Raw genomic sequence first — 15369 nt, forward strand, 5'->3', positions numbered from 1 at the left:
AGGTCCGATCTCATTGTTTTCCTAACTTTATACAGTTTTTTCTCTTTTGATCTGCAGTTCATTGTTGGTAGAATCACCATCTGCCTCTGAAATGTTTTGCAATTTAAAATCCGGTTTGGAAACTTCTGCCTTACCATTGTATAATCAGTCTAAAACCTTCCAATGTTTCCAGGCCTCTTTCATGTACGCAGCCTATATTCATGCATCTTAAACCAAATAGTAGAATTTTTTAAATTGTGCTCTGTGCAAAATTGTTCCTTTCCCCCATTCCACGTTCTTCTACTATTTTCCTTTCTCTTCCTATTCCTACTCTCGAATTATAGTGCTTCATCACAATTAAAGTTTTGTTTCCCTCAAATATATGAATAATTTCTTTTATGTCAACATTGATTCTTCATATATTTTCAGCATTTGTGGAGCTAGTAGGCATATGAGCTTTTATTACTGTGGTGGACAGCATTTGTGGAGCTAGTAGGCATATGAGCTTTTATTACTGTGGTGGACGTTGGTTTTGTATGTGTCGTTCCTATGATAACTCTGTTACTAAGCTGTTCATAGCTGCTTATTTGCATTCCTACTTTATTATTCATTATTATACCTACTGCTGCAGTATCCCTATCTACCACCGAACTTCACTAATTCCTGCTACATTAAACTGCAGCCTATCCAGATCTCTTTTTAAATTCTCTAACCTACCTGCCTGATTAAGGGATCCAACATTCTACGTCTCGACCTGTAGAACGTCAGTTTAGTTTTTTCTAATGATGACATCCTCCTGAGAATTTCCGTCAGGAGATCCGAAAGGGGGACCATAGTACCTCCGGGATATTTTGCTGAAGCGTTGCGTGCCATCTGTAACACGTAACAGGTGTAGTTTCCCCTGTCTTTCAGCTGTTTGCAGTACGAAAATAGCAGGGCCATGTTGGCTACTGTTACAAGGCTAAACCAGTCAATAATCCAGACTGTTGTGTTGCCCATGTGACTACTAAAAAGGCTTCTGCCATTCTTCAGGAACCACATCTTACTCTAGTCTCTTCACAGACATTCCTCCAATATGGTTCCATTTACGGTATACATACGTGTTTCGTTGATTATGCTGTGACAGGGACCAATGTTTGTGGAGAGCCATCCTTACCGAATCTCAGTCTGTACTCCATGTCAAATGAGCCCATCATCAACAGAATATTGAAACCTAGTCTTCCTTTACCCCTCATTTGTACTGCTCGAGCCCAGAGAACAATGAGTTGCTACTAGGTTTCACCCTTCCTTTAATTTTTTTACGCCATTCGGGACGACATAAATATATCACTGTTCTTGAAACGCAGAATCCTGAGGGGATGAGAAGGACTCACGATCACGTGTTGGCAGGGACAGCAGCTGCGCCTGCAGGGGCGTGCGAGCGTTGTGTGGTGGTGGCATCGCTGGCCGGCGTGATGACGGTGCAGGCCGCTTTCGGGGCTGCGCTGGTGGCACGGCTAGCGGTCAAAACGCCCGTACTGCCCTTCTCCGGGCTCCAGGGCTTCCTCACCGACCGCACCTACCAGCTGGCCGTCGTCGCCGATTCGGCAGAGCTCACCAACTTCGAGGTAACGAGGCAGTCTTACTGCTGCTCTCAGTATATGCTGTAACTGGGTTTTCTCTTTTGATGCTAGTCAATTGTCAGGATGAACAGTACTGCAAAGGGCATTTGATTCTAAAGCATTATGACAGGGTGAAAGAGACTAAATAAATTACCTTTTCTCTCTTAACAATATGTGGGCAGGATGGGTTCTTCCTTGGCTCGGGTATGAGGTAGAATGAAACAGCATTTTTACATTAGATAACTTTTATTGAAAGATTTGTACAATGGTTTCCTTACTGGATTGTTCTGGCTGGGAGAGCGGCAGCTGTGTCGTTTGCGAAGCCTTGCTGCGTGGGCGGCGGCGTCTGATTACGTCTGGCGGAGTATATCTCGTGTAGCTGTTTCGCCCAGTTGACTGGAGACGCGCATCGCGAGGTGGCCCGTTTAGTTATTGAGAACGAAGTCGTGAATCGGATGGTGATACCTTGGATGTGGCGTCCCAGTGTTTCTCTTCTCTATGCGGCCGCGTGTGCTGTGCGTCGGCCAGCGGAGCGGTGTGGCGGGGGAAGGCCAGTGTCCCGGACTCGAACAACATACTCCAGCTTGCCAGTCTTAGGCTGTCAGATCTTCGTCACCAGCTCACAGGTGACTGCTGATGTGAGGCCGTCTCCTTCCCGTCCTCACGAGTCACCCGGGTATGTAAAAATCAGTCTTCAAATACCTTCTGACTTCTGTCTTCTGGCGACGAGGCTGCTGCTTGCTATTCCATTACAGCGGCGGAATTAGTGCTTCTGTGTACGATGTAGTCTCTTCCTGTATGACGGTCTTCAGCTCCAAAACTGAACTGAAAACTACTGTCAGGCCCACTGCGTCTCGCGTATTTATATACTTCAGTTCACTGGAGGTGAACGACTTCACGAACATTGCCTCTTCTGTCACGTTGAAAAGCTTCTCGAAGAATCTTCTTAACGTCAGTCATTGGCTCTTGGAATGTAGGCGAGGGCCTGGAATGGTGTGGTGTGCGTACTGTAAGACCTTCGGTACACACACCATCAGATTATTTGACTTGTCGCTCTAACGTAGTAGGCGAGTGTCAGCAATATGTCTCGTGGTCTTATTGTGGAGTGTTTATCTTCTGCCGTTAGGTCAGACGATAGAAATGCCACTTGCACGCTTAGAGTAGCAGGTTGACGGTGACCAACTTTAAACAGAGCTTGATTAATTTTCACACACATTTATTAAAATAATAAATAACATAGGCATTACTTAACTTGATTCTGGATGCTGTTTACAATTGACAATCTGAAGTTCCTTTGGTCTTGGTACGTTAATCTTATTCTCACATATCTCTGATACTTGACAAAGTGTCTATACATTTCTCTTCATGGCTATGTACAGGAATTTGGTAATCTTATTAGGCAGCGGAAGCAGAAATTGGTCCGTCTCTAATGCAGCGCCATCTCGTAGTGCGGAGACGGACAAGCGCTGCGCCTGCGCTGCTGTGCTTAGCGGGGCGCACTCTAGTGGGAAAGTTGTGTACGCGCTGACTACGCAGAACTATGTACACAACAAATGGAAACACACAGCAACAGAACATACCAGTGTGACTTCAAACGCTTTGTTACAGGAAATGTTCAAAATGTCCTCCGTTAGCGAGGATACATGCATCCACCCTCCGTCGCATGGAATCCCTGATGCGCTGATGCAGCCCTGGAGAATGGCGTATTGTATCACAGCCGTCCACAATACGAGCACGAAGAGTCTCTACATTTGGTACCGGGGTTGCGTAGACAAGAGCTTTCAAATGCCCCCATAAATGAAAGTCATGAGGGTTGAGGTCAGGAGAGCGTGGAGGCCATGGAATTGGTCCGCCTCTAATAAATCCATCGGTCACCGAATCTGTTGTTGAGAAGCGTACGAACACTTTGACTGCAATGTGCAGGAGCTCCATCGTGCATGAACCACATGTTGTGTCTTACTTGTAAAGGCACATGTTCTAGTGGCACAGGTAGAGTATCCTGTATGAAATCATGATAACGTGCTCCATAGTGCCGGCCACGGTGGCCGTGCGGTTCTAGGCGCTGCAGTCCGGAACCGAGGGACTGTTATGGTCGCAGGTTCGAATCCTGCCTCGGGCATGGATGTGTGTGATGTCGTTAGGTTAGATAGGTTTAAGTAGTTCTAAGTTCTAGGGGACTGACGACCTAAGATGTTAAGTCCCATAGTGCTCAGAGCCATTTGAACCATTTTTTTGCTCCATTGAGCGTAGGTGGAAGAACATGGGGCCCAATTAAGACATCACCAACAATGCCTGCCCAAACGTTCAAAGAAAATCTGTGTTGATGACGTGATTGCACAATTGCGCGCGGATTCTCGTCAGCCCACACATTTGATTGTGAAAATTTACAATTTGATCACGTTGGAATGAAACCTCATCCGTAAAGAGAACATTTGCACTGAAATGAGGATTGACACATTGTTGGATGATCCATTCGCAGAAGTGTACCCATGGAGGCCAATAAGCTGCTGATAGTGCCTGCACACGCTGTACATGGTACGGAAACAACTGGTTCTCCCGTAGCACATTCCATACAGTGACGTGGTCAACGTTACCTTGTACAGCGGCAACTTCTCTTACGCTGACATTAGGGTTATCGTCAACTGCACCAATAATTGCCTCGTCTGTTGCAGGTGTCCTCGTCGTTCTAGGTCTTCCCCAGTCGCGAGTCATAGACTGGAATGTTCCGTGCTCCCTAAGACGCCGATCAATTGCTTCGAACGTCTTTCTGTCGGGACACCTTCGTTCTGGAAATCTGTCTCGATACAAACGTACCGCGCCACGGCTATTGCCCCATGCTAATCCATACATCAAATGGGCATCTGCCAACTCCGCATTTGTGAACATTGCACTGACTGCAAAACCACGTTCGTGATGAACACTAACCTGTTGATGCTACGTACTGATGTGCTTGATGCTAGTACTGTAGAGCAATGAGTCACATGTCAACACAAGCACCGAAGTCAACATTATCTTCCATCAATTGGCCCAACTGGCGGTGAATCGAGGAAGTACAGTACATACTGACGAAACTAAAATGAGCTCTAATATGGACATTAAGCGTTTCCGGACACATGTCCACATAACATCTTTTCTTTATTTGTGTGTGAGGAATGTTTCCTGAAAGTTTGGCCGTACCTTTTTGTAACACCCTGTATACACTGAACTACACGATTAAAGGATCACGTTTCCGAAAGCCCATAACTTCCAGTTGCGATGTAGAAGTTTGAATTTGGCTCAAAGGTGCCTACAAGCTTCCTCCGTAATGGTGAGAAAGCGTGGCGCCCTTTGACGTCACTACTGGACTCGGCAGTGCTTTGAATAGCAAGGTGTCGACGCATGCGAAAAAGAAGGCCAGAGCTCAGGAGTTCATGTGAGGTTTAGTGTGTTTTGATAATGGCACTAAATTTCAGTGCAATCCTGCCCAACACCACCGCGGACATGTCACACGACGGATGATCATCGCACACACCGCAATGTAGCGAAGCTCTACATAAATCGACCATGCTAATGACAACTCGTCTGTGTCATTGGATGCACTAGTGGCTAGATGTAAGGGCTGACAAGTTCCTGTCAGATACACCAGTTGCGTGGCGTAGGAATAGCTTTCCCAGCCGATGAGGCGAAACCAAATACACTTTATGGCAAAAATAAAAAGCGACGCACCATGGAGGAATTATCAGAATGGGACGGAAATCGGTAGATGTGATTTACATGTACAAAGAAACAAACGGTTACAATTTCAGAAAAATTGATTGATTTACTTAAGAGAAAGAGCCTCACAAATCAAGCAAGTCAGCAATGCATTGGTCCGCACTCCCCGTAATTGTTGTTGCTGTGGTCTTCATTCCGAAGACTGGTTTGATGCAGCTTGTAATGGTTCTTCAATTACGCAACCATTACGGCACCTCACTTCAACCTCTCGATACCAGCAATATTCTACTGTCATTCTGTAAAATAGTTAACATATTTCTGTGACAACATTCAGATTTTATTTCATTAATGTAGAGGTACTTCGATACAGCGATATGTATATAGTGCAATGATATTATTCTTATGTGTATTCTTTCTTTTGTCACTATGATCTTTGACGTACTTGTAACTCTGATTTTTGGGCGCGTAAGCGGTTATTAGAGAGTCAAGCTTTGGTCGTCATGTTAAAAAGACGCAAATTGTAGTCAGTTTTTGAAATGTGAACTTTAACAGTGAGGAAGATATTTTCAAGTATGTTTTATATTGTGAAGTGATGTTTTGGAACGATTTACGTGAAATTGCGACAAAAGTAATAAAAAGGAAGTGTAACTTAAATTCGGAATGCTGATTACTTTTTTACATCACCATTGTCCTAACTTGAAAAAGTTTAATCTTCAAGAATGGTTTATGAAACACATATATAAAACTTATGAATATCGCAGAATAACACCTAGGCCTCTTTGCATCCGAGCTTGGAATCATCACTACCTAGATTTTCGACGATTGAGCCATGAGTTCACAACGAGACCAGCGTGGGAAACACGAAAAGATGAGTGCCTAGTTTATCCATTATTTCAAGAAATGACTTTATTAACTGTGCTCTATGACACCTGCCACATAATATAACTTTGTTGTTGCCCGAAAATGCAATATTTAGCAGCGTGAGCAACACTACAATCATAATTAATTTTTGACCTTTGTTGTGGTAGGGTTGTTGGAAGCTTTCCATGCTATTCTATCCTGTGCAAGCCTCTTCATCTCCAAATGACTACTACAACCTACATACTTCTGAATCTGCTTGCAGTATTGATCTCTTGATCTCCCTCTACGATTTTTAGCCCCCTCATTCCTCTCCAGTACCAAATATGTGATCCCTTGATGTCTCAGAATGTCTACTATGAACCGATCCCTTCTTCTAGTCAGGTTTTGCCACAAGTTTCTTTTCCTATCACTTCTATTCAGTTCCCGCTCGTTAGTTACGAGATCTACCCATCTAATCTTCAGCATGCGTCTGTAGCGCCAGATTTCAAACACTTCTATTCTCTTCTTGTCTAAAGTATTTATCGTCCACATTTCACTTCCATACATAGTTACATTCCAGACAAATACCTTCAGAAAAGACTACCTAACACTTAAATCTATATTCGATGTTAACAAATTTTTCTTCTTCAGAAACCCTTTTGTTGCCATTGCTAGTCTACATTTTATATCGTGTCTACTTCGGCCATCAGTTACATTGGTGCCCAAGTAGCAAAACTCATTTACTAGTTTAAGTGTCTCATTTTCTAATCTAATTCCCTCAGAATCACTTGATTTAATTCGACTTCATTCCATCCTCATTTTTCTTTTGTTGGTGTTCGTCTTATATCCTCCTTTCAAGATACTATCCATTCCGCTTAAATGCCTTTCCAAGATCTTTGCTGTCTCTGACAGAATTACAGTCACTGGAAAACCCCAGAGTTTTAATTTCTTCTTCCTGAACTTAAATTCCTACTCCAAATTTTTTGTTTGTTTTCTTTACCGCTTACTCAGAGAACAGATTGAATAACATTGGGGATAGGATACAACCCTGTCTCATTCCTTTCTCAACCACTGCTTCCCATTAATGGCTCTGAGCACTATGGGACTTAACATCTGAGGTCATCAGTCCCCCAGAACTTAGAACTACTTAAACCTAACTAACCTAAGGACATCACACACATCCATGCCCGAGGCAGGATTCGAACATGCGACCGTAGCGGTCGCGCGGTTCCAGGCTGTAACGCCTAGAACCGCTCGGCCACCCCGGCCGGCCCCCTTTAATGCCCCACGACTCTTACAACTGCCATCTGTCTACTGTAGAAGTTCTAAACAGCCTTTCGCTCTCTGTATTTTACCCCTGCTACTTGCAGAATTTCAAAGAGAGTAGTCCAGTCAACAATGTCTAAAGCTTTCTCTAAGTCTACAAATGCTATAAACTTAATTTTGCCTTTCCTTAACCTATTCGTTAAACTAAATCGTAGGGTCAGTATCACTTCGCGTGCTCCTACATTTCTCCAAAATCCAAAATGGCCTTCCCCGAGGTCGTCTGCTACCAGTTTTTCCATTCTTCTGTAAAGAATTCGTGTTAGTATTTTGCAGTCATGACTTATTATACTGATAGTTCGTTAATTTACACACCTATCAGCGCCTGCTTTCCTTGGGATTGCAGTTACTAAATTTTTCTTGAATTCTGAGAGTATTTCATCCGTCCCATTCATCCTGCACACCAGATGGGATAATTTTGTCATGGCCGGTCCCCCAAAGCTACCAGTGGTTCTGAAGGAATGTCATCTGCTCCCAGTGCCTTGTTTCGACTTAGGTCTTTCAGTGCTCTGTCAAATTCTTCTCGCAGTATCATATCTCACATCTCATCCTCATCTATGTCCTCTTCCCTTTCTATAATATTGCTTTCAAGCCCATCTCCCTTGTATAGATAGACCTTCTGCAGGGTGATTTTTCCCACTATGTACTAACTCTAGCGATTAATCGAGGAGAGGGAATGGAACAAAAAATGTTTACTAAACTTATGTCCGGAAATGCATGATTTCGATGCTAGAGACCATTTATTCGATCGTACATTGTTACAGAGACTGCGGTCTAATACATACCATGTAGTCACAGTTACAGTATGTGTTGAAAATGGTTACCATGTGCCTCAACGCATGCGTGTACACACGTTGAAATGGCGACGCTATATCCAAACTGCGTCAAAAGGAGCATGAATACGCTGGTACATTGTCTCCATATCTAGAATGGGTTTCTGCATACACGACACTTTTGAGATGGTCCCATAACCAGAAATCGCACTGGTTGACATCCAGTGAACGAGCAGGTCATGCAACTGTACCCTCTCGTCCGAATCAACGACCAGGGAAGACACGATTGAGATACGTTCGGAAGTTAACGGCGAAGTGGGTTGGAGTACCGTCATCTGGCAGCCACATGACATTTCGAATCATCCCTTCTTCCAGCAGGGGAGGCAAAGGCACCCGCAAGAAACGCCGATAGTTCCGGCCTGTTAGGTGACGTGGAAGGAAGACTGGTCCCAAAATACAGTCGCAAATTATACCGGCCTACACATTCCGGCTTCACCGATGTTGACGATTCGCTGTCAATTTACCATGTGGGTTCTGCATACTATCCCACAGATGACTGCTATGAAAGTTGAAGATACCACTCTGCATAAAGGTGGCCTCGTCTGTGAATAGGATGGATGACACAAACCCCGGAATCGTGGTTGCCTGGTGAAGAAACCAGTGACAAAACTGCTCCCGATGTGGAAAGTCTGTCGCTAGTAAGTCCTGCGCACGCTGTAAGTGATAAGGGTAGTAAAAATTGTCATGGAGAATGATCCACAAGGTCATCTGGCTTACCCTGTACTAACACGGCAGTTGCCTTCCACAGTGCTAATCACATTTTCGTCCAATTCTGGTGTCCGAACATTTCGGGTACGTCCTTCATGATCTGTTGCTTCCTGAATCGACGCCGTCTCAGACAAACAGCGGAACACTGTTGCAAACATTGAATGCTGTGGTTGTTGTCGGCGGGCATAGGTCTCCTGATACAGCCTTGCTGCCCGCCGCCCGTTGCCATTTGCCTTTCCGTAAGCGAACATAATGTCGGCAAGTTGTCGATTCAAATACGGTACCATTATGAACAACGCTGTATCACATCCACTACAAGGTGAGTCAGCAAGAGAAGTGAATCGGACACAACATTACCAGTTACTATGGCAGGAATGGGCGCTAGTGCATGACATACGAGAAATAGTACCACCCTCTAGGAGGAAACCATGCATACTGTAACTGTGGCTGCATGGTACAGTGCGTATCAGACCGCAGTCTGTAACAAAGTATGATTGAACAAATGGTCTCCAGCAAGGAAACCATGAATTTCCGGACATAAGTTCATTAGACCTTTTCTGTTCTGTATCCTCTCATCAGTAAATCCTTTGAGTTTGTACACAGCAGTAAAAACTACCCTCTATATACTCCTCCCACCTTTCAGCTTTCCCTTCTTTGATTTGGACTAGATTTCCGCCGGCCCGTGTGGCCGAGTGGTTCTAGGCACTTCAGTCTGGAACCGCGCGACCGCTACGGCCGCAGGTTCGAATCCTGCCTAGGGCATGGATGTGTGTGCTGTCCTTAGGTTAGTTAGGTTTAAGTAGTTCTAAGTTCTAAGGGACTGATGAAAACCGATGTTAAGTCCCATAGTGCTCAGAGCCATTTGAACCATTTTTGAACTAGATTTCCATCTGAGCTCTAGATATTCATACAGTTGCTTCTCTTTTCTCCAAAGGACTCTTTGTCTTTCCTGTAGGCGGTAGCTGTCTTTCCTCCATTTAAATATGCTTCTAAATCCTTACATTTGTCCTCTAGCCATTCCTGCTTAACCATTTTGTTTGCACTTCCTGTCAATCTCTTTCTTTAGACGTTTGTTCATCTACATTTGCTGCATTTTTAAATTATCTCCTTTCTTCAATTAAATTCAATGACTCCCGTGTTATCCCAGGATTTCCAGAGGGCCTGGTCATTTTATCTATTCGATCCTCTGCTGCCTTCACTACTTCATCTCTTAAAGCTACCTATTCGTCTTCTACTGTGTTCCTGCGTCCTGTTCCAATCGCCTGTTGCCTAATGCTCCTTCTGGAACTCCCGAAAACCTCTGATTCTTTCAACTTATCCAGGCTCTATCTCCTTAATTTTCTACATTTTTGCAATTTCTTCAGCTTTAATCTGCAGTTCATAACCAACACATTGTGGTCAGAGTCCACATCTGCCTCTGGCAATGCCATACTATTTAAAATCTGATTCAGAATTCTCTGTCTTACCATTACGTAATCAATCTGAAACCTTCCAGTATCTCCAGGTCTCTTTCAAGTATACAACCTTCTTTCATAATTCTTAAACAAAGTGTTTGCGACTGTTAAATTATGCTCTGTGCAAAATTCTACCAGGTGGCTTCCTCTTTCATTCATTTTCCCCAAGTCCATATTCATCTACTACTTTTCCTTCTCTTCCTTTTCCTACAATCGAATTCCAGTCCCCCATCAAAATTAAATTTTCGTCTCCCTCAACTACATGAATCATTTCTTTTATCTCCTTATACATCTCTTCAATCTCTTCATCATCTACAGAGTCAGTTGGCATATAATCTCCTACTACTGTCGTGGGTGTTGACGTTGTGTCTGTCTTGGCTGCAATAATACATTTGCTATGCTGTTTGTAGCTAAGCTGTTCATAGTAGCTTCCTGCATTCATATTTTCCGATTCATTATTAAACGTAAGTAGTGGAGTCATGACGCCACAAGTGCATTTTGTGTGGGTTGCATACATTCAGGGGCAAGCATAAATTCAGGGGCAAACCTATTATTATACTAACTGGTTGATGACACCCTGGGTGTTGATTTATGATCCTCTGGAGATAATCAGTCCTTCTGAGAAACCTCCCTACTCCTCCCCATTCCCCTCCTCCTCCCCCACCCCTCTGGGAAATCCCAACCACCCCCCTGCCCCACTGCCCATACAATCACACTTTTGATATCAAATTTATTAAATAATTAATAAAATTTATCAATTAATTACCCCCTCCTGGGAAATCCCTCAGCCCTCTCCTCCCCTCCCACCCTCGTCCCCCTCTCCACCCACAAAAAATTTGTGGGTAAATCACTCATTCTGTGAGGAGCTGTTGGTGTGGAAGGTGCAAGTATTACCCTGTACAGTAATTACATGTCCTAACTATGTAATTACACTGCTCGAGATTGAAGGTGTTGTCTTGTTGGAAAATTTTCACATATGTTCTCATCTTGACATGTAGGGATCGACTGAGCTAGTGCACAATACCACTGCCAGAGAATGTCCCAACCCTCACCCCCTCCATCCCTATGCATCCCAAAAAAATTGGCGGCAAAAATCACAGAGCTGGTGGACTGGACGAATCCCAGGACAGAAAATTCAAGCAGAGGTATAATAATATATTGTTTATTTATAAATTTCAATTTTCAGGGCTGGGATCTCTTGTTTGCTCGGTGGAAAAAGCGCGTCACTCTCTGATGGCTTGGAAGAAGAAGGTCTTGTAAAATGCATCAAAAAAAGTAATTAAGTATGTAAATAGATCGCTTTTTTCCTACTGTGCAAGGAATACTGTCATTAAATCGATGTCAACATAAGTCAACGCACTTCATTACTCTGTTACCGATCCCACTAAACATATCTGGCCAAAAAAAACTTTCTGACTGCACACACTTGTTTCTTCGCACTGGGCGATGATGGGGTCGCTGCCGCTCACGCGTTGAACAATGCGCAGTGACTGCGGGATTGTCGGGCTGTTGTTGGTAGCAGCCTCTGGTCACCTGTTATTTAATCCCCAAACAATGCATCATGTGCCAGCGTCCCTTTGATAGCAGACTCACTTCTTGTTTTCCTCCCAAACACACATACCACACGTCCATACCAGGTCAGTGGAAGCAGCTGCTTTATGTGCTCGCCCTGCTGTGCAGATACTGACTGAGTTAGTTTACAGTGCCATCGGCAGAGACGCAGGAAGAAGCAACCTCCTCACCCCTCCCACTCACCTCCCCCCCCCCCCCCCGGTTACTTTCTGCCGAACCAAGCATCAAGCGGTGGCAACTCTTTGATATTGATAACTGAGAAATTCCTCTCGAAACCAATGCTCTCTGTCTCTCTCTCTCTCTCTCTCTCTCTCTCTCTCTCTCTCTCCCTCCCTCTCTCTCTCAAGTGGCTACTTCCTACCAAGCAAGCGTCTGCCATGTACCGCACTAATCCATCTTTTGTCCTGATCGAAGTAGAGGATACATGGGAATCCCCCAGCCCTCCTCAAAATGCTGGGCTGTGGATGTTTTGGAAATAGTCCATTTGAACTATCCCTGCTCTATCAAATTGATTGACTAATTAATTAAATCAATACCATATATGAGGGACAGTTCCTCCTTGCTTCCTATTGGTGGATACTAGGACTGGAATATTTGGCAGGAAATTGCACCATTCGATCCCACAGCTGCCTGGTTTCCAAACCCTACTCCTCCTCCTTCTGCCGGCCAGCGTGGCCGAGAGGTTCTAGGCGCTACAGTCTGGAACCGCGCGACCGCTACGGTCGCAGGTTCGAATCGTGCCTCGGGCATGGCTGTGTGTGATGTCCTTAGGTTAGTTAGGTTTACGTAGTTCTAAGTTCTAGGGGACTGATGACCTTAGAAGTTAAGTCCCATAGTGCTCAGAACCATTTGAACCTGCTCCTTCTGGATTTTTTCCTTGCATCCTCTTGGCGGATACTGACACAGGTAGATCGTTTGGCACGAATTCTATTAGCTGAAAGTTTCAAATTTCAGGTCAGTTGTGGTAAGTCCTTAAACAATTTCCAGGATATGAGGCTAGGGGTTTGTCTGGAGTGTCTGCTCGCAATATCACTATTGGAAACAATAAATTGATCAAACACGAATTTAATGTTCCTATTGATTTTTAAAGCACAGTATAATCCCAAAGTTAGTTCTATTATATACACTAGGACGAAGAATGGGGAGGAAGAGAGTGCACCGCGAGTTCCAGGTGCTTTAAGGCTAGTACACCATTTGTTTATTACATATTTTTACAAGCTTCAAACAGGAGGGACCTATTTTCAATTATCTGTGTAGTTACTAGTTTATTTTTGTAATTTCTTGCGTGTTTGAGAGCTTACTAGGCACAACCTTTTATTTTAATAACAATTTAGTGTAGAATACCGCCGTTTTTATCGACCCTTGTATGGACCCTCGTATTTTTTTGTTTTGTTTTTGTTAGAACAGCTCAGTTTTGGTTAGACCGCCAGTGAGAGTGCACTGCGAATTCCTGCTGCTAATAAAGCGAGTACACCATTCGTTTATTACATATTTTTTCGAGCTTCAAACAGCAGCGACTTCAGTAATGGATAAGAACTGTGATTGCTGTGTACAGATGTGAGCTGAGTTGTTAATGCTTTGCTCACAGCTCCAGGATGTGTTGGCTTTTCTCACACAGCTTGAGACTGCTGTCCAAGGGGCATACTGTGGGAGGGGGGGGGGGGGGGAGGGGGGGGGGCGGACGTGGGTATGCAAGGGATGTCGAGCATGCCCCTGATCAGTCCACTACTGTGGCTGCCTTGGGTACTGCCTGCACTGAGGTTGATCCCCCACCCTTGGTCGAGTGGGAGATCATTCAAAAGTCTGGCAGGCAGCGAAATACTTTCCAAGGGGCCGATCGTAGGGCCTCTCCGGTTCATTTGAAGAACAGACTTCGGGCGTTATCTGTGGCTGACGAGCTCTCTGACCCAGATGCATTCGTCCACCCTGTTCCGGAGGAAGCTTCTTGGCCTGCAAGATCTGGGCATTCACAGAGGGTGGGTTGCTGGTAGTTTGGAGCTCCAACATTAGGCTTGTAATGGGGTCTCTTAGGAACATGGCTGCCAAGGAGGGGAAGGGAGCCAGTGTGCATTCCGTGGGCATACTAGGGGGGAGTCATTCCGAAAGTGGAAAGGGTCCTTCCAGATACCACGAAGAGTAAAGGATGCACCCAACTGCAGGTGGTGGCCCATGTCAGTACCAATGACGTGTGTCGCTTTGGATCGGAGGAGATACTCTCTGGTTTTGGGCGGTTAGCGAAAATGGTAAAGACTGGCAATCTTGCTTGCGAGTTTAAGGTAGAGCTAACCATCTGCAGCATCGTCGATAGAACCAACTGTGATCCTTTTGAGCAGAGCCGAGTGGAGGGTCTGAATCAGAGGCTCAGGTGGTCATGTGACCATGTAGGCTGTAGATTCCTTGACTTGCGCCATTGGGTGGTGGGTTTCCAGGTTCTGCTTAATAGGTCAGGAGTCCACTACACACAGGAAGCTGGTACGAGGGTAGCGGAGGCTGTGTGGAAAGGACTGGGCGGTTTTTAGGTTAGAAGATCTCAGGAAACCACAGAAAGGACGTCCGTCTAAAAACGTGCGGGTAAAAAACAGTAAGGTAGTTGTAGAAACGATCGGTATTGTAGTTGTAAATTGTCGTAGCTGTGTTGGGAAAGAACCAGAGCTCCAAGTCCTAATAGAAAGCTGTGAATCTTAAATAATTATAGGTACGGAAAGCTGGCTAAATCCGCAAATAAGTTCAGCAGAATTTTTTTCAAACGACCTAACAGTGTTCAGAAAATATAGATTAAATACAGTTGGTGGTGGAGTATTTATTGCTGTCAGAAGTAGTTTACCTTATAGTGCAATTGAAGTAGATACTTCCTGCGAAATAGTATGGATGGAGGTTATACCTGACAATGGGACTAAACTATTAACTGGATCTTTTTACCGATCCCCGGCTCAGAAGTAATAATAGTTGCTGAACAGTTGAAAGAAAACTTGAGTGTCATTTCAAATAGGTACCCCACTCATACAATTATAGTCGATAGTGACTTCAACCTACCCTCGATATTCTGGAACAATTATACATTTAAATCCTGTGGCAGGTGTGAAACGTCATCCAAAATTGTACTGAATACTTTCTCAGAAAATTATTTTGAACAATTAGTTCATGAGCTCACTCGAAGCGTAAATGATTGCGAAAGTCTACTTGACCTCTTAGTAACAAATAATCCTCTACAAATAGGGAGTGTCATAACGAATACAGGGATTAGCGACCACAAGGCAGTTGCTGATAGGCTGAATACGGTAACACCTATGACCATCAAAAAGAAACGCAAAGTACATCTGTTTAAAAAAAGCTGATAAAAATGCTCTTAACGCGTTTTTAAGAGAC

General features: G+C 44.3%; 1 protein-coding gene across 1 annotated transcript in view; it reads left to right on the forward strand.

The window, feature by feature from the left end:
- The window catches only part of LOC126470884 (glutamate receptor ionotropic, kainate 5-like), a 168351-nt gene that overhangs the window by 115742 nt on the left and 37240 nt on the right, over positions 1-15369 (forward strand). The window contains exon 5 of the mRNA XM_050098907.1: positions 1369-1586. Coding sequence (XP_049954864.1) covers positions 1369-1586 — 218 coding nt within the window. The remainder of the gene's footprint in view (positions 1-1368; positions 1587-15369) is intronic.

This window comes from Schistocerca serialis, chromosome 3 (assembly GCF_023864345.2).
Source record: "Schistocerca serialis cubense isolate TAMUIC-IGC-003099 chromosome 3, iqSchSeri2.2, whole genome shotgun sequence".
NCBI lineage: Eukaryota > Metazoa > Arthropoda > Insecta > Orthoptera > Acrididae > Schistocerca > Schistocerca serialis.